Source organism: Salmo trutta, chromosome 32, assembly GCF_901001165.1.
Source record: "Salmo trutta chromosome 32, fSalTru1.1, whole genome shotgun sequence".
NCBI lineage: Eukaryota > Metazoa > Chordata > Actinopteri > Salmoniformes > Salmonidae > Salmo > Salmo trutta.
Genome location: NC_042988.1, coordinates 23,548,315 through 23,568,616, shown reverse-complemented (window position 1 = coordinate 23,568,616; position 20,302 = coordinate 23,548,315). Strand labels below are relative to the sequence as shown.

The 20,302-nt window shown below is 47.0% G+C and overlaps 1 protein-coding gene across 1 annotated transcript in view; it reads right to left on the bottom strand.

Annotated features, from left to right (window-relative positions):
* LOC115171467 (voltage-dependent calcium channel gamma-2 subunit) overlaps positions 1–20,302 on the bottom strand; it is a 64,376-nt gene that overhangs the window by 12,843 nt on the left and 31,231 nt on the right. The window contains exon 2 of the mRNA XM_029728297.1: positions 11,626–11,709. Coding sequence (XP_029584157.1) covers positions 11,626–11,709 — 84 coding nt within the window. The remainder of the gene's footprint in view (positions 1–11,625; positions 11,710–20,302) is intronic.

Below are 20,302 nucleotides of genomic sequence, written 5' to 3'. Positions count from 1 at the left end.
CTCTTGGCAAAATTTACACCAGGTACGGGGTAAATTTAGCTGTGGAACAGGACAAGCTAAGCCGCCTACAAATGTCTGAACTGAATGAAATATTACCACTACCTTTTTAAAATCATGTCTATCTTTATTTCCCAAACACAATTCAACACAATCACAATCACTTTGTCTTTTAATAATTGAAAGCATCTTTTAACACAGGCTGAACACCTAACAAACCCTTTTAACACAGGCTGAACACCTAACAAACCCTTTTAACACAGGCTGAACACCTAACAAACCCTTTTAACACAGGCTGAACACCTAACAAACCCTTTTAACACAGGCTGAACACCTAACAAACCCTTTTAACATAAGCCCTGTTGTTACCTCATATCCAAGCGATAATTCCTTGCATTATGCCTGGAAAGAAAACACTTTTGCAATTTGCTCAACTTTTGCAATTCGCTCAACTTACCCCAAGGCAAACATGACTATATTAGCCCACACAGCAACAAACCTCTAACACAATAAATTAATTTGACTTGGTGAAAATCTGTTCTTTGGACTGAACTTGCTTACCACTTTTTACATGTGTTTTTTTTCCTTCACATACTCAATGAAATGATGACCTCTTCCTAAATATTTGGTGAAATGAGACATTTTGTGTACGGTGTCTTAGAAACAATGGTGGCTCAACTTACCCCACTCTCCCCTACCAACACTACCCAACACAGCTCCAGAGTGACTCACAGTGACTCACAGCCAGGGATCACTCTATTGCATTAACGCCACATAACACATATTCACACTTAACATCATGTCCATTTACCAGTACATTGCCAGTTTACGGCTTCAGCATATAAACCAAATAATATGTTGTATACACACAAAAAAACGCATGCATGCATGAACGCACACACACCCACACCCACACACACACACACACACACACACACACACACACACACACACACACACACACACACACACACACACACACACACACACACACACACGTACATACACCAATAAATATGCAAAGAGTTCTCTTGACAAAGGCATCTCTTTGAACCTTCTCTCTCTTCTCTCTTCTCTCCTCTCTCTCCCTCTCTCATTGACAGCGTTGTGAGAGGAAATTAGCATTGGCTCTTAATCAGCCTCCCCCAGCACTGAATGTGCTGATGTGCAGGACAGGGTCATGCTAATCAGGTGCCTCAGCTCCCAGGCACATTGATTTAAAACTACAAACACTTATTAATCCAGCCCGCCCTCCTCCTCCTCAATACTCAGCCTCAACCAAGAAGCCTCCTGCAGGAGGCTGGTGAGGGGAGGATGGCTCATAATAATGCCTGAAATGGAATGGTATCAAACACATGGAAACAGTGTGTTTGCTGTGTTTAATACCATTCAATTTACGCCGTTCCAGCCATTACTATCCTCCTGTCCTCCCAAATTACCGTGCCACCAGCCGCCTGTGACACACATATGCACACAAAGTTATCATATGCCCTCAGAGTTGCACACAAGCATGTGTATGCACACTCTCACACTACCCCTATACACGTACACTCTCCATATGCACACAGCCAAAGTTTATCTTTCTCAATTTTTTTTCTTACATGGAAAAGTGCTGTACGACATAGGACTACAGTGGGCTTCATGCTCTCTGACACTGCAGTCCCCCACTGAATATCGCTCTGTCATACTAACATAACATATCACACAGCAAAATCCCTGTCTACACACACCCCTCACACACTCATCCACACACAGACTGGTCACTGGAGCACGGTGGAAAAGAATCTGGGCCGCCTGACACATTGAAGTTCCTTCACATGACAGGACTGCTCAGACAATTAAAGACCACATTTCAATTAGTGTAATTACCCTCCACTCCACTGCTGATGTCCCCATAGATCAGGTCTGCCCGTCTGCCTGCCTGCCTGACAGCACTGTGCCATAGCTAGCTGCTCTGGGTTAGCTTAGCACCAACAGCACAGAATGACTACTCGCTCTGTTAGCTTAGCATTGACACAGTAGCCTACATAACCACTGCTGTCTGTGTTAGCTTATCTTAGCCTTAGCGTTTACACAAACAGCACAGTAGCCCATAGACTAACACAGGGTAGCTCCACTATGATTAGTTTGAACAAACTGAACAGTAACCCTGCTTAGTCTGTTAGCTAGCTTAGCAGCCAGAAAAGCATGAGTAGTAGCCCAGAGCACAGGGCAGAGGAAGCTCAATTTAAAATTAGCCTGGTACAACAGTGAATGGCATGATAGCACAGAGAGATGCTCCAATACATATGGATAAGACTGGTAATACTGTGGTTTATGTCACGATATGCCACTGTTAGCATAGTACCACAGCACGGACTAACATGGGTCAATACAGAGAAACCCTGCATTCAATGTGGATATGTCAATGCGTGTGTGAAGGAAGGCTAACAAGTGTCCATATGCAGTCACAAATAACGGTTGTGTAACCTCTGTGTTATTGTTACTGTCCCTTTGTTTTCTAGATACTGTACATTCTCTCACCTCTGAGTTCCATATTTCCAGCCTTAATGAGATGTGTAGTTAGAGCGCTGGTACTTGCTCGCTCCACCAGGCCACTAAAATGATTGCCTTTTCATTTATGGGCCTGTATGTGTTTAATGTATCTGTCGATGGACTCCATATTTGTCGCCTAGGCCACCACTGTTACACAGCTACACTGTGACATCTCTCTCTAGCTACCTAACACCACACAGTAAATCCAAGTGGAGAGTCATAGTAATAATAGTCTCTAATAGAATCACTTTAAGGCTGTCACTCATGATTAACACATTATCCTGATGACTATCCTCTACCGAGGCAGTGGAGGTCATGTGATGTGACCCTCTCTCTGGTCCAATGGCTGTGACCGTGGTCCACGGTCCTGGCCTCAGGTGGAACCGGCGTGACCCACCAGGACTCAGGCTTGAGCGACCGGCTGCCCATCCCCCCTCTGGAGCTGGTGCTGGAACTCCCATGCTGGGCCACAACCAATGATCTCCCCAATGTTGCCTACACCCCCCATCGCCCCAGAGCCCCCACTGTCCCACCCCTGCTGCCCTACATGCAAGCCCCCTGTGTGTGTCCTACCCCAGACCCATTGATTTTATTGGGCCAGATTAGGCCAGAATCCAGCCCCCCTCTCTGTATTAACTATGTAGCTCATCACACCATGCTCTGACCCCTAGTGAACCCTGGCTAGGATCCACAGACATGAGACATCTTTACCACAGACTGCCATCATTGTCACTACTGACAGAACATCCACTATAGCTACAACAAGACTCACAACTTATTTTCTACTCAATCTGACTCTCTGTCTCTGTCTCTCTCGCTCTCTCTCAGTATCTCTCTCTCGCTCTCTCTCTGTATCGCTTTGTCTGTATCGCTCCATCTGTATCTCTCTCTCTCTCTCTCTCTCTCTATCTCTCTCTCTCTCTCTGTATTTCTCTCTCTGTATCTCTCTCTGTATCTCTCTCTCTCTGTATCTCTCTGTATCTCTCTCTCTCTTTCTGTATCTCTCTCTCTCTATAACTCTCTCTCTCTTTCTGTATCTCTCTCTGTATCTCTCTCTCTCTGTATCTCTCTCTCTCTCTCTCTTTCTGTATCTCTCTCTCTCTGTATCTCTCTCTCTCTGTATCTCTCTCTCTCTCTCTTTCTGTATCTCTCTCTCTCTCTCTGTATCTCTCTCTCTCTGTATCTCTCTCTCTCTCAATTCAATTCAATTCAATTCGCTTTATTGGCATGACGTAACAATGTACATATTGCCAAAGCTTACTTTGGATATTTACAATATAAAAAATAAATAAAAATGAGAATCAAAAATTGTCAACGGGACAACAGTAACAACAATAACCAACGGTCAATATAACCATACATTCTACAATAACAATAATCATACAGTTGAGGATATGTGCAGGTTTATTGGTCTGTCAGACACTGTCCCTCAACTTATGGCAGGCAGCAATGTAGTGCGCTGCCAACCCACAGCTCTCTGCGTCCTCCCCCAACAGGATGGGTAGCCTATCCTCATCAGAGAGGTCTTTAAAACCTTGAATAAGGATTTCAAATTTGGGGAAATGACACTCTCTAATTGTTTTATATTTTTGACATTTTGTCAGGAAATGCAGCTCCGTCTCAGGTTCTGCTGTTGTGCAGTGGTTGCACAGCCTTTCCTCTACAGGGAGCCAGGTTTTCCTGTGTCTACCCTTCTCAATGGCAAGGCTGTGCTCACTGAGCCTGTACTTTGTCAAGGTTTTTCTAAGGTTTTGATCAGTAACCATGGTCAAATATTTAGCCATAGTGTACTGTCGATTTAGGGCCAGATAGCACTGCATTTTGCTTTGTGTTTGTGCTTGTGTTTCCCAATAAGCAATGTAGTTTTGTTTTGACTGTGTTGTAATTTGGTTTATTCTGATTGATTGGATGTTCTGGTCCTGAGGCTTCAGTGTGTTAGTAGAACAGGTTTGTGAACTCAGCCCCAGGACCAGCTGGATGAGGGGACTCTTTTCTTTGCTCAGCTCTTGGCATTGCAGGGCTTGGTAATGATATGAGAGGGGGTCACTGTATTTTAGATGTTTCCAAAACTTAATTGCTCTTTTTTGAGTTTTTATTATTAGTGGATATTGGCCTAATTCTGCCCTGCATGCATTGTTTGTAGTTTTCCTCTGGACATGTAGGAGAATCTTACAGAACTCTGCATGTAGGGTTTCAATGGGGTGTTTGTCCCATTTGATGAAATCTTGTTTTGCAAGTGGACCCCACACCTCGCTGCCATAAAGTGCAATTGGTTCAATGACATATTCAATTAGTTTTAGCCAAATTTTAATAGGTATTTCAATTTGAATTTGCTTTTTAATGGCGTAGAATGCCCTGCGTGCTTTCTCTCTCAGTTCATTCACTGCCTCATTAAGGTGTCCAGTTGAGCTTATTTTTAAACCTAAGTAATTGTAGTGTGTGCAGTACTCTATATATTTTGTACCAATTGAGAACTTTGGTCTAATTCCCTCTAATTCTCTCTCTCTCTCTCTCTCTCTCTCTCTTTCTGTATCTCTCTCTCTCTCTGTATCTCTCTCTCTCTCTCTCTCTCTCTCTGTATCTCTCTCTCTCTCTGTATCTCTCTCTCTCTCTGTATCTCTCTCTCTCTGTATCTCTCTCTCTCTCTCTCTGTATCTCTCTTTCTCTCTGTATCTCTCTCTCTCTCTCTCTCTCTTTCTGTATCTCTGTGTGTAAGTGTGGTTATCACAGTAATGTATTTAGGTGTTCTAGTTCCTCCTGCATCAACCGTTTCTTGCATAACTGGGTGTTTTCCTTTACTCCTCTCTTCTCTCTCTCTCTCTCTTCTCTCTCTCGCTCTTTCTCTCTCTGCTGCTTAGCGCCCAGTAGAGCAGTGGATGATGGGAGCTCGGACACGGCATGATCTAAAAACCCACTGTGGCTTTAGTATGCCTAAGCTGGGTTATATAACCGTGTGTGGATGTGTGAACCGCCTGGCTATGGGGAGAGCCGAGGATTCACAGTCACTACAGTCACTACTGCAAAGCAGCTTGCTACTGTGTGTGTGTTTGTGTTTGGGGATGTCTGTGTGTGCTATGTGTGTGTCTGTGTGTGTTTGTGTCTGCGTGTCTATGTCTGTGTCTGTCTGTGTGTGTTCAAGTATGGGGGAGGGGTGGTGCACGTATGTATTCAAGAACATTCTGTGCCTTTCCTCTGTATATGTCAGATTTGCTCACTTCCAATACTGGTGTAGGCTGGTGTACTGCGAGCTAGCAGGTGCTGAATCACAGGATTACATACATCATAAACGAGTCCCCTCAGTCCCCTCAGTGTGAACTCCCTCTGACATCACTTCCTGTGGGTTTTTACCTGAGGTGACATAATCTCTATTGCATAACCCTTCCCTTCTCGTTCTACCCTGTAAGTGGCTGGCATACCCCCTCTCTCTCTTTGGTCTCCCTCCAGATGCTCTGAGCAACACCTCATTATGGAAATACCAGCTGTGTGTCCTCCACTAAAGTCAAATGGGGTAAGTATATAAACGAATTCCCTTCACAGACCACACCAGCCTGGCTATGATGAAACAGGCAGCGGAGATATTAAAGCTACAGTATGACATCCACCTCTCTCTGAACCTGTCCCAATGTGGCCCACTGTACCCTCATGACCTCACCCTGCCCGACCTTCACAGAAGAGAACACACAAATGTAACACAAACATACAAACGCAGACACACAGACACACTGAGTGGCCTGAATAGGGACTCACTTTGTCACTACAGTGGTACAGAGGTACAACTCCAGACTGAAAAGACATGCCAGTCACAGACGGGTGCGCGGGGAGAGAGAGGGAGAAAGAGAGAGGGAGAAAGAGAGAGAGAGAGAGAGTGATAGAGGCCTGACCTATATAGGAAGGAGGCTGAAATATTTATGGATGTGAGTATCCTAATTGGCAAGCAACTGGGAGCACTGCAGCCCTCTCGTCCAATCACAGAGCAGGAAGCGGTTAAAATACATGCACACACACACACACACACACACACACACACACACACACACACACACACACACACACACACACACACACACACACACACACACACACACACACACACACACACGTATGGGTGCATGGTCTGAGGTCCGCAGTGTCACCTCGCTCCTGCGCCCCTGCACTCCTGTCAAGGCCAGTGACTTCGGGCACCTAGTTAAGACCCAGCTTCGCTAGGGCTGATCCGGCTTCGTTAAGGCTACAGCATCGTTAGAATCATTACCAGAGCTGTTATCATAACCGTCCTCTCTGGCACATATGGACGAGCACAGTCGCTCAGAGCGTTAAGTCAAACACAGCCTAATTGGCTAGGCTTCATCTCCAGGACTGGCAGTAACACACACTGCTCCGCTCTCCTCTTCTCTCAGAGTGGGCTTCAATTACTGTCTGTTCTGATGGAGACCAGGAGATGAACAAAACCTGAATCCAGGTCAGTTGAGCATCACTGGGTGGGGGAAGGGAGGGGTCAAATGTCTGGAGCATTGTTAAACAGGCGTGGTGTCACCGGCGTCGTTTTCAACAGACCAAGGCGCTGCGTGTATAGTGCTCATCTTCTTTTATTCTGAGAGAACACTTGAACAAAATAACCAAACGACAAACAACAGTTCCGTAAGGTACAACGACAATACGGAAACAACCACCCACAAAACCCAAAGGAAAACAGGCTGCCTAAGTATGGCTTCCAATCAGAGACAACGAAAGACACCTGGCTCTGATTGGAAACCATACTCGGCCAAACCTGGAAAACAAAACATAGAAAATTAAAACTAGAACACATTCCCCTAGAAACCAACAAACCCGAAAACATACAAAACAACCTCCCTGCCACGCCCTGTCCATTCTACTATGGCAAATGACCCCTTTTAACTGGTCAGGACGTGACAGTACCCCCCCCCCGAAGGTGCAGACCCCGACTGCACCTCAAACAAAACCCCCACAAAAACAACCCCAAACCTAAAGGGAGGGAAGGGAGGGTGGCCACCATCTACAACGGTTCCTGTGCTACACACAACTCTTCCGCCAATCCTCCAGCTACGGAGGTGGCTCTGTAGCCCCCGTTCTGCGCTGCCGACCCCTGCTGGAGGCTCTGGGCTGCAGACCGTCGCTGAAGACTCCGGGCTGCAGACCGTCACTGGAGGCCCCGGGCTGCAGACCGTCACTGGAGGCCTCGAGCTGCAGACCGTCGCTGGAGGCCTCGGGCTGAGAGGCATCGCTGGAGGCCCCGGGCTGAGCGCCGTCGCTGGAGGCCCCGAGCTGAGGGGCGTCGCTGGAGGCCCCGAGCTGAGGGGCGTCGCTGGAGGCCCCGGGCTGAGGGGCGTCGCTGGAGGCCCCGGGCTGAGGGGCGTCGCTGGAGGCCCCGGGCTGAGAGTTGTCGCTGGAGGCCCAGTGCTGAGAGCCATCGCTGGAGGCCCCGGGCTGAGAGGCGTCGCTGGAGGGCCCGGGCTGAGGGGCGTTGCTGGAGGCCTCGGGCTGAGGGGCGTCGCTGGAGGCCCCGGGCTGAGGGGCGTCGCTGGAGGGCCCGGGCTGAGGGGCGTCGCTGGAGGCCCCGGGCTGAGGGGCGTCGCTGGAGGCCCCGGGCTGAGGGGCGTCGCTGGAGGCCCCGGGCTGAGAGTTGTCGCTGGAGGCCCAGTGCTGAGAGCCATCGCTGGAGGCCCCGGGCTGAGAGGCGTCGCTGGAGGGTCCGGGCTGAGGGGCGTCGCTGGAGGCCCCGGGCTGAGGGGCGTCGCTGGAGGCTCCGGGCTGAGGGGCGTCGCTGGAGGCTCCGGACTGAGGGGCGTCGCTGGAGGCTCCGGGCTGAGGAGCGTCGCTGGAGGCTCCGGGCTGAGGAGCGTCGCCGTAGGTTCCGTGCCATGGATCATCACTACTGGTTCCGCACCATGGATCATCACTGGAGGCTTTGTGCCATGGATCATCACTGGAGGCTCCGGGACATGGGTTATCACTGGAGGCTTTGTGCCATGGATCATCCCTACAGGCTCCGGGCCATGGATCATCACTGGAGGCTTCGGGCCATGGATCCTCACTGGAGGCGTCGTGCCATGGATCATCCCTACAGGCTCCGGGCCATGGATCATCACTGGAGGCTTCGTGCCATGGATTAGCCCTTCAGGCTCCGGGCCATGGATCATCACTGGAAGCTTCATGCCCTGGATTATCGCTGGAGGCTTCAGACCGTTGATCATTGCTGGAGGCTTCCTACGGGGAGCTGGAACCGGTCTCACCAGACTGGGGAGACGCACAGGAGACTGGGTGCACAGAGCAGGCACAGGGCACACTGGGCCGTGGAGGCGCACCGGAGGTCTGGAGCTCAGGGCTGGCACACTCCGTCCTGGCTGGATGGTCACTGTAGCCCGGCACGGGCGGAGCGCTGGCACAGGGCGAACTGGGCTGTGCTGGGGAATGAGGGCTGCCGTGCGTAGAGCAGGCACAGGATAAACTGGGCCGAGGAGACGCACTGGCGGCCAGATGCGCTGAGCAGGCACACTCCTTCCTGGCTGAGTGCCAACTCTAGCACGGCAACGCTGTGGAGCCCGTACCGACCGCACCGGACTGTGCGTGCGGATGGGCGAGATAGTGCGCACTACCCCGTAATGCATTTCTCGCCCCTCTGCACGCCCGCTCCGCAGTGCCCTTTCCGCCAGCACCATTTCCCGGAATCTCGCGTCGAACTCGGTGCTTGACTCCTTTCTTGGCTCCGGTTTGCTCCACGGCTCGCTCTTGTATGCCTGGGAAGTTAGGTCAGGGCTCCACCCTGACCTAGCCAAACTACCCGTATGCGGGGGGGCTGCCTCTCAGCCTCCTCCTGCCATTCCAGCCATTCCTCCCAGTAACGCCGTCCGCCTTCGCTGCCTCTATCTCCTCCGGCGGGCGGCGATACTCTCCCGGCCTTGTCCACGGTCCTGCCCCATCCAGGATTTCCTCCCAGGTCCACGACTCGATGTACCTCCTCCCACGCTGCTTGGTCTTCTTTTGGTGGGTGGTTCTGTCACCGGCGTCGTTTTCAACAGACCAAGGCGCTGCGTGTATAGTGCTCATCTTCTTTTATTCTGAGAGAACACTTGAACAAAATAACCAAACGACAAACAACAGATCCGTAAGGTACAACGACAATACGGAAACAACCACCCACAAAACCCAAAGGAAAACAGGCTGCCTAAGTATGGCTTCCAATCAGAAACAACGAAAGACACCTGGCTCTGATTGGAAACCATACTCGGCCAAACCTGGAAAACGAAACATAGACAATTAAAACTAGAACACATTCCCCTAGAAACCAACAAACCCCAAAACACACAAAACAACCCCCCTGCCACGCCCTGTCCATTCTACTATGGCAAATTACCCTTTTACCTGGTCAGGACGTGACACGTGGGGCCGAGGCACTGCTCGTAACATGGAAATGTGTGCTAATCAATTGGATCAAAGCACTGATTCACCCAATGGGTTGTTTGTGGTAAAATTACATTTTCCTTTTCCTATATTTTGAGTGAGAACTGTTCAGGGGTAAAATGAAGGGACTTTGCAGCACTTTTTGAATGTACTAGGTCAATATGCAGAGGTAGTGTTAGTTTAACTTATTTGTTTGAAACTCTCAATACTGTGTTGAAACTGTGTATTGTTCTATGAAAATAAACAAAACCCATCATTTGGGTTTGAGCATCGTACACTTCAAAGTCTCACAGTCACAGGAATCTTGTGAGATGCGGGAGACATGTTTTGATCCCAGTTAGTCCCCAGAGAAACATTAAATAGGGAGTGGAAAGGCTATCCTTAGAAGGGCTGTGACAGGGCTATTCAACTACAGTATGTTGTTATGGGGCCAAATTGCAGTTTTTGTGACACTCCCTTCTAACAAGGCCTGCGATCATCATAGAGGGAAACAGAAGGCATGACCATGTTCCAGAGAGTCTTAGCTTTCAGGAATGGAGTCATAAAAACTGTTCAAATGCTAGAGCCAAATTCATAGGAAAACATTTTATTCAACATGCCACATTGACTTCAGAAGCTTCTGTTTATCACAGTGAGCGTTTCAATCTATCTGTTCTCCTCTACTTTTCCTGGCTGGCAAAGAGCCAGGATGTTGTCTCTGGTTTTGAATCTGAATTTAGAGAACTGAACTTAAAAACTTAATCTAAATGCATCTGAGAAGTTCAATATATAATATATAAAGTATATATATATAAAGTATATACTTTTATAAACTTGAAATGATAGTTTGTAAACTTGATACACAGATAATGAATGCAATATCTATCATATTGAAACTGAATATATAAATATTGAATTTGAATACTCAATTAAATGTAAATTGAATTTTAAAACTGAATGCAATATTCACTCAATTCAGTTTCAAATCATGAAATACAAGTTTGTGCATTACAAATTCAAAAATATTACATTCAAATTCAAAATCCTAAATTATGGAATTCAAATACAATTTCTGTTGGCATGGAAATCATGTAATTTTAGGATTATTACCGCAGATTGTTTGACACTCATTTCCATGTCTTGCTAGCAGTGAGGAAAACAGAGCACAAATCAATGTGGGGAGTTTACAGGGTACACAGTGGACTGTAATACTGCACGTTACGTTACACATGGCATGCAGTAAAAACAGCCAGGAGAGGCGGAGTGGTGCCTGGTAGAGTTCAGACCAGACAGACAGGCACTCACTAAAAGCAGGATACAGTTTAGAGATATCTAAAATAACACACAGGCCCACCAGAACTACTGTCTGTATTGACTGTCAGGGGCTGGGTGGGGAAAGTGGGCTCAGGTATTAATTATGAACAAGTTGTCAGTTGAAGTAAGAGGATGCGTTGTTGGCTGATTTCTGTCCCCCCTTGTCACCTGGTTGAAGGTTACCTCATATTAAATACTACCCTCTCTTAACAAGATTAGAAAGTACACAGTTGTACATTTGTGTAGTATTTGTGTAGTATTTACACTATTCACTACAATACAGTATCAAATGTGCAGATGGGATGCCCAGACCACACTATCACTTGAGGCTCACTGGTTCCTCTGTACTGTAAAAGTGGAAGCCAAAGAGAGGAGACTCACGTAAGAAGTACTCAGAGGGGTCCGCTTCATAGTCCGTGTCCTCAGGAAAGTGATCTATCTGTTTACACATCCCTTTAAAGTTCCCTGGAGGAGAAACAAGAGAGAAAACACACAGGGTCAGAAAAGCAGTCACAGAGGAAAAATAATAGTAGAATCAAGAGAAACGCCATGGTAACACAAAGAGTGACATGAGTCAGTTCAAACCCATGTAGTTATGAGTGTACAGGTAACTGCCAAAATAAAGGAAACACCAACATAACATAACAACATAAAGAAAGAGCTTGTGAGATCCACAGGATGCGTTGAATAGAACATATTCATTCTTCTGGAGCAACACAGCACTTAAGTGAAGGTATTGTATGCCTGCAGGAAGGAAGGGATGGTGAGACACGTGAGGAGGTCAAGTCATGGAGGAAGGGATAGACGGATGCGTGTTTTGTGGATGGAGGAATGGAGGAGGATGTGGATACTGTTCCGGCATATGAAACATATGGGCCAGTGATTTGTTTGTGTGGATAGCAGAGAGATGAATATATAATGAGTGATAGGATCCTGGACATTTAGTCATTACATCCATTCTAGATGGCTGCCGTTTTGCAAACTCTGACCCAACTTAGCTATTTTGTGATTTTCTTTTGTATTACATTTACCCCTTTTTCTCCCCAATTTCGTGGTATCCAATTGGTAGTTACAGTCCTGTCTCATCTCTGCAACTCGCGTACGGACTCGGGAGATGAGAAGGTCGAGAGCCATGCGTCCTCCGAAACACGATCCAACCAAGCAAAACTGCTTCTTGACACAATGCCCGAAAAGCCGGAAGCCAGCCACACCAATGTGTTGGAGGAAACACCGTACACCTGGCAACCGTGTCAGCGCATGCCCGCCACAGGAGTCGCTAGAGCGTGATGGGACAAGGACATCCCTGCCGGCCAAACCCTCCCCTAACTTGGATGATGCTGGGTCAATTGTGCGCCGCCCCATGGGTCTCCCGGTCGCGGTTTTTATCTGACTGGATAATAATATGTCCCCCTCACTTCTAAAACCAAAGTTGCGCCCCTGCTTGTATGTATGTATGTATGTAAATGTAACACACAGCGATGTTAGGAAACATGATGATGAAACTCTACAGAGGAGTGGGCGCTCTGCTCATAAGCACCAGGGACTGGGTTTCCCTAGCCTAGGCAGCACATGCCCTGGTCTGGCTCTGGTGGTCATGCGAGCCTGAGGTTGCTAGTCAGAATGGAGACCTCTCCGGCAGCAGGTGGCGGCTTGTAAACAAGAGTGGCACAGCTGGTGAGACCTGGAGCGGCTCCAACTGCTGTGCAATGGGAACCTCATCTCCTAATGCTCATTCATTTGGCTGACGCCTCAGTGCCCAGGCTGCCAAGTCACTCGCTCTGCCCTTTCAGGAAGCAGCCTGCCTGGCCTGGCCTCTCCTTCTTCCCACTTCCCACTTTTCTCTATACCTTCATCCCTCCATTCCTCCATGCTGTGGTACCACAGAAGGTCCATCCGTGATGGGGTCACTCAAGGTCACACGGTGAAGGAATCACCCAATACAGAGGTCATTACTGCACCCCTGCTGCCGAGGAGGAAACAGACGAGGAGGAAGCAGACGCCGGGGCATGTGATTGGGCCAGATTACTGTCTCATTAACTTATTCATCTCCTTCTCCCTCCAGTGTCTGTCTAATTAGGTGAACAGGTGTTTGTTAGCCGGGTGCCAGGTGTTGCCGAGGAGAAGATGGCGGGAAGGCAGGATGGGTGCCGCGGGTGCGGCTGGGTGGGGCGCTGGGTTTGTGAATGGACCCCACGTACGAAGAATTGACCCCCGGCGAGAACCGCTCAGATATGAGAGCGACTGGTGTCTGAAGGAAGAGCTATCAAACAGACTTAACACTGCTCTTCCTTCTGTGCACACTGTGTGTGGTAGGGCTCACAAGGCTGAGGGGAGACGGTGTTTGATACCACAGACGTAACTGTCTGTTAACTGTCTGAGGGTAGTTAAGGTCTCATCAGAGGAGAGTTTGTTGTGATTGTTCCAATGTCATTGAGTTTTGACCAAGCAGTTGGCAGAGGCCATGCTAGGCTGGAGTTGGGCCACAGCAGAGGAGTGTGGGAACCTCCGTGTGAAACACACACTAATCCTTCCAAAGTGCTGACGGTGTGTGTGTGTCCACTTCTCTCTCACCTTCCCCAGCTCTGGCTCATAATCAAAAAGCACTCATTGATTTCCATCAACAAGCTCTGCGGCAATTAACAAGAGACAGGGAGGAATATATGGGAAAGAGGGAGAGACAGAGGAAGGGCAATGAACAGAGAGAAGGTTGAAGTCCAGAAGAGAGGGGGATAGATCTGCTTCCATTGTCACACTTTCATCATTGTTGGAACGAAACTCATAGGCCTAAAAAGCACATCAAACTCAGTGTGCGACTCTTACCACCACTGACACCACAGTACAGCCACTGAGCCTCCACAATAAACAACATCTATCAAGAAGTGGGTCAAATGCAGTGAAGGAGAAAAACAAGGAGTATCCTGAACTCTTTCATTTCAAATCCATTTCAATAAGGATACGACTGTTTATGTAGTTACACAGCACAGTCGCCACGGAGTTGTCGGAACAAAACTTGTAACATTGAGAACACAGCATCCACCCACAGTGCACCATGTGTGTTTGTCTTATCAACAGCTGACATCACAGTGGGAGTATGGTATAGTTAGCTGGCTGTCCCGTCCACAGTTGTGTCATTTGTTCAAGCAGCTGCAGAGAGTAGCCTATTGGGGGAACCACTTCGATTAGTGCGCTGAAAGATTTATGTGACACTTAACCGCTCCAAACTGTCCTTTTCTTGTCAGACATGTAAACTCAGGCAGGAGGAGGGCGGAGGGCGGAGGGGGGAGAGGGGGAGGAAGGGAGGAGGAGGGCGGAGGTGAGAGAGTACGGGGGAGATGTGGAGGCCCATCTGGCAGGGGACCCACAACAGGTGTCTGGTGGGTCACGACATCTTCATTCAGCGTTTACAGACAGGCCATAGTATCCACTATGTTACCTCTATCTAAGGGTTGCTCACTATAGCAAGCTGTAGTACTACAATAGCATCATGTCAGTACATACTCAGCCCCGTGGAAAGTGCTTGATGTTAAAAAGCAATCGAGGCATTGTAAGTATAGCTGGCCTTCTGGCTGGGCGTATAAGTCTTGTGCTAATCACTTATAAAGCAGTTAGCATTAAGAGCAGAGCCAGGCCATGGGACTCTCCTGCACTGACCGACCCACTGGGTCCCATCAGCTGACTCCATACTAGGGGTCAGCGCTGGACTTCCTCAATCACCCTAACGACCACTGGCCACCATGACCCCTACTGTAGGGATGAGCTGTGGCCTAAAACCTAGGTCCTTTCCTGTCCTCCCTGTCCCACTGCCATAAAGCACTTCAATACTAGAGCAGACCAGGGTGAGACTGAGATCCATTCAGGAGAGGAGAGGAGGAAGAAGGGAAGAGGGAGGTGGACACGGTCAAGTGAGTGGGGCTGGTAGGTGGGTGTAGATTTACAATCACCCATCCCACAGAGGCACCTGGTCTGCTCAGCCCCTGGATATTCTGGTCGATGTGCCCCCATTTTCTGTTCCCTAGAGATGGCTGTATAGTATGTCTCCAAGGTTGTGTCTTCATGGGGAGATTCCAGTGATGAGGCTGTGATTTGTAAATTGGCCTCTGCTCTGGGGAGTCCTACTCTATTGGTATGACCGTCATGTTGGGATCAACATTCTGGATAAAAATCCTCATATTGAAATCAATACATTCCAAGGTCGGGGTTAATTGTTTAAGAATCACACAGAGGTACTTTTTCCAATGCTATTGAAGCCACAAACACAACCCCTGCTAGGCTGCCTTCTGGTTATCTCCTCAAGCTAGAGTGAGAAAAGTTACATTTTTCTCTCTGGCTTTCACTGAGGAGAGGATTCTTGGCCCCGGTGCTTGGGATTTTTTGACGGTTTAAGTCGGCTGTGGATTTCCCCACTTGGACGGAAACCATACTCGCTCACTCTTTTTTCTCTCTCTCTATGTCTCTCCCCTCTCTCGTACTCTCTTTCCCTCTCTCTCTCTCTCTCTCTGTGTCTCTCCCCTCTCTCGTACTCTCTTTCCCTCTCTCTCTCTCTCTCTCTTTTCCGCTCTCTATCCCAACGTCCGGCTGATAGAAATAAGCACTGGCCCATAAAACCCGGGGAGCCGCCAGATACAATGGGCCAAATTACGGCAGAAGAAATTGTGATTTTTATTTTAATTGTAATCTTTGACTCCCAACACATTTTCTTTCCACACAATTTCCATTCACAGGAAAATATTACTGAGGGATTATTCAAGATAATTGGGAGTGTTCAATTACCAACTGACCCACCTCCCACCTCCCCCCACCTCCCCCCTCAACTTCTCCAACTAATATGACATCTGAAAACACTCTCCCTACTACATGTGTAATACATTTTAGATGCGACACTTGTGCCCAAACAAAAACCACAATGTCTAGACATGATCTCGACACTGTCAGCTCAGTCCTGGTAAAGAAAAAAGAAAGACAAAAACACTCATCCTTGACAATATGGGAGTGAGTGTGTTTGTGTGTGTGTGTGTGTGTGTGTGTGTGTGTATGGACGCAGGTGAGAGAGCTAAGCATTCCTCCTCTTCCTTAACCACCCCCCTGCTGCTGCTGCTGATGTCATCCATCAGTGGTGTCTAAGACTCCAGAGATTCCCCTAGGACACAACAGAACAGAACATAGAGAACCGGCCAATCCCCAGACCCCTAGCCACAGACAGACACACAGGAGGGCCCGCCCACACACACTGACCTCCTAACAGTAGTGTCACCACCACAGCTCCCGAAACACAGGCAGTACTTTGTTGTTCTGGGACATAACCATGGAGGAGGTGCTATGAGATTCTGTGGATGGATGAAGAACGGAGGGTCAACAGGCCTGGTTCAAGTAGGAGGCGTTGTTCGAGGTTGAGAGACAGACAGAGAGAAAAAGAGAGGAAACGCAGCTTTGGTGCACCGGATTCCAGCCGAGTGCTTACTTCTGTGCCGGTGGGCGGAATTCTGGAAAAGTTTGCAGGCAGCCACCTAGTGCGTCAGCAGCAGCCACCCCCACACATCCCCTCCCCTCCATCCCCACACCCTCCCTTCTATCCCTCCTCCCTCCTCCCTGCACTGTCCCCACGGCAGCCGTTGCCATGTGGACATCAGAACCAGTCGCTGTGAAGAAAAAAAAAGAGATTCCTGGTGTGGGGTTGCCATGGAGACAGTTATCTGGGGCCCACTTGAAGATGATCACATGGGTGGAGCTGATGTTTGGGCCAATCTAGTGATGTGTTTAACCCCTGGACTGACTCACTGCTCACTTGGCTTTATGCAGTGTTCCTACTCACTAAGCTGCCCTACACCTTTATGTTGCTAACCAAAATTAGAATAACATAGCATTTGGCTACACCTGCACATCGACCTCTACATGTTAGCAACATTCTATACAGAACCAGTCAAAAGTTTGGACACACCTACTCATTCAAGGGGTCGTCTTTATTTTTACTATTTTCTACATTGTAGAATAATAGTGAAAGCATCAAAACTATGAAATAACCCATATGGAATCATGTAGTAATCAAAAAAGTGTTAAACAAATCAAAATATATTTTATATTTGAGATTCTTCAAAGTAGCCACCCCGTTACTTGATGACAGCTTTGCACACTCTTGGCTTTCTCTCAACCAGCTTCATGAGGTAGTCACCTGGAATGCATTTCAATTAACAGGTGTGTCTTGTTAAAAGTTAATTTGTGGAATTTCTTTATTTCTTAATGCATTTGAGCCAATCAGTTTTGTTGTGACAAGGTAGGGGTGGTATACAGAAGATAACCCTATTTGGTAAAAGACCAAGTCCATATTATGGCAAGAACACCTCAAATAAGCAAAGAGAAACGACAGTCGATCATTACTTTAAGACATGAAGGTCAGTCAATACGGAAAAGTTCAAGAACTTTGAAAGTTTCTTCAAGTGGAGTCGCAAAAACCATCAAGCGCTATGATGAAACTGGCTCTCATGAGGACTGCCACAGGAAAGGAAGACCCAGAGTTACCTCTGCTGCAGAGGATAAGTTTATTAGAGCTACCAGACTCAGAAATTGCAGCCCAAATAAATGCTTCACAGAGTTCAAGTAACAGACACATCTCAACATCAAGCCTTCATGGTTGAATTGCTGCAAAGAAACCATTACTAAAGGACACCAATAAGAAGAAGAGACTTGCTTTGGTCAAGAAACACGAGCAATGGACATTAGACCGGTGGAAATCTGTCCTTTGGTCTGATGAGTCCAAATTTGAGATTTTTGGTTCCGTGTCTTTGTGAGACGCAGAGTAGGTGAACGGATGATCTCCGCATGTGTATTTCCCACCGTGAAGCATGGAGGAGGAGGAGGTGTGATGGTGTGGGGGTGCTTTGCTGGTGACACTGTCAGTGATTTATTTAGAATTCAAGGCACACTTAACCAGCATGGCTACCACAGCATTCTGCAGCAATACACCATCCTATTTGGTTTGCGCTTAGTGGGACTATCATTTGTTTTTCAACAGGATAATGACCCAACACACCTCCAGACTGTGTAAGGGCTATTTGACCAAGAAGGAGGATGATGGAGTGCTGCATCAGATGACCTGGCCTCCACAATCACCCGACCTCAACCCAATTGAGATGGTTTAGGATGAGTTGGACCGCAGAGTGAAGGAAGTCCTTCAAGACTGTTGGAAAAGCATATCATCAAGGAAAAGGGTGGCTACTTTGAAGAATCTAAAGTATAAAATATATTTTGATTTGTTTAACATAATATACAGTACCAGTCAAATGTTTGGACACACCTTCTCATTCCAGGGGTTTTCTTTATATTTACTATTTTCTACATTGTAGAATAAAAGTGAAGACATCAAAACTATGAAATAACACATATGGAATAATGTCTGTAGACTGCTGGAGTACCAAGACAAAACAACCAAAAATGTGTCACTATCCCAATACTTTTGGAGCTCACTGTATATGTTATTGTAATATATGTTATTGTAAGTTGTAAACAATCGTTTACAACTTACAATAACATACAGTTTTGTCTTTGTACTCCAGCACTTTGGACTACATCACGCTTGTGACTCTACAGATTTGTTGGATGCACTTATACATTTATGTGGATGCTACCATGATTACGGATAATCCTGAATGAATCGTGAATAATGATGACCTAGAAAGTTATAGACTCACAAATATCATACCCCTCCAAAAATACTAACCTCCACTGTTACTGTAATGGTGAGAGGTTAACATGTCTTGGGGGTAGGATATTTGTGCGTCTGTAACTATCTCACTCATCGTTATTCACGATTCATTCAGGATTATTCGTAACCATGGTAGCATCCACATCATGTAGAAGTGTTTAGAAACATATTCTACGCTTATTTACAAATAAAAGTGACTCCAAAATGACACAATACATTATTAACCATTCATTTATATTGGGCACAAAATAATCTGGAACACAACCAAAACAAACAGCAAATGCATCCAACTAATGTGTAGAGTCACAAGCTTGATTTAATCATTGCATGCTGTGAATATTGGACCAAATACTAAACTTATGACAACTTTAATACACATATAAGTGAATTTGTCCCAATACTTTTGGTCCCCTAAAATGGTGGGACTATGTACAAAAAGTGCTGTAATTTCTAAACGATTCACCCAATATGGATACAAATACCCTCAGATTAAAGCTGACAGAGTCTGCACTTTAACCTCATAGTCAATGTATCATTTCAAATCCAAAGTGCTAGAGTACAGAGCCAAAACAACAACAAAAATTGTCACTGTCCCAATACTTTTGGAGCTCACTGTAGTATTATTTAGCAGCAGACATACAAAACAGCTACTAAGGACATGACTAGAGCTCAGCACTCAGGTGAACACAATGAATCTCCCTTGTCCTGGTATCACACCTACAGAGGCATCCCCAAACCGTAGTTTCATTTGATTTAGATTTTATTAGGATATCTTTTAGCCCAAGGGCTAGTCTTTCAAAAGTCCTTAAAGTGTACCCTATGGATGTGTACCCTATGGATGTGTACCCTATGGATGTGTACCCTATGGATGTGTACCCTATGGATGTGTACCCTATGGATGACTGGGTAAGGTGGTTAATGTGTGCATGACGTGGTAGGCACGCTTACGTCCCCTCCTTAATGAGGGGTAGGCAGCCCCAGCACCCAGCAGCTAGGACAACAGGCCTAATCACCTTATTCATCCTTATAATCACACTATTCATCCTTATAATCACACTATTCATCTTCATAATGACCCTGCTAAGGTGGGAGCCTAGTGCAGCGTCACACAGATGCACACATACGTGCACATACACTCATGCACACACAGGCACTCACGTGCGCACACACAAACAAACAAACACACAAACACATACACACAGGAAAGGGAGAGACATGGGGATGATAATGATTGTGTTGGATAAAGCATACTGTAAATACATATTGACTATTGTAGCTGCTAATCTGCAATGGAATACAAGCCAGTATGCTGTGGATAAGCTATAGCTCTCTCTACTGTGCTAATACTGCTTGATGTTTGAT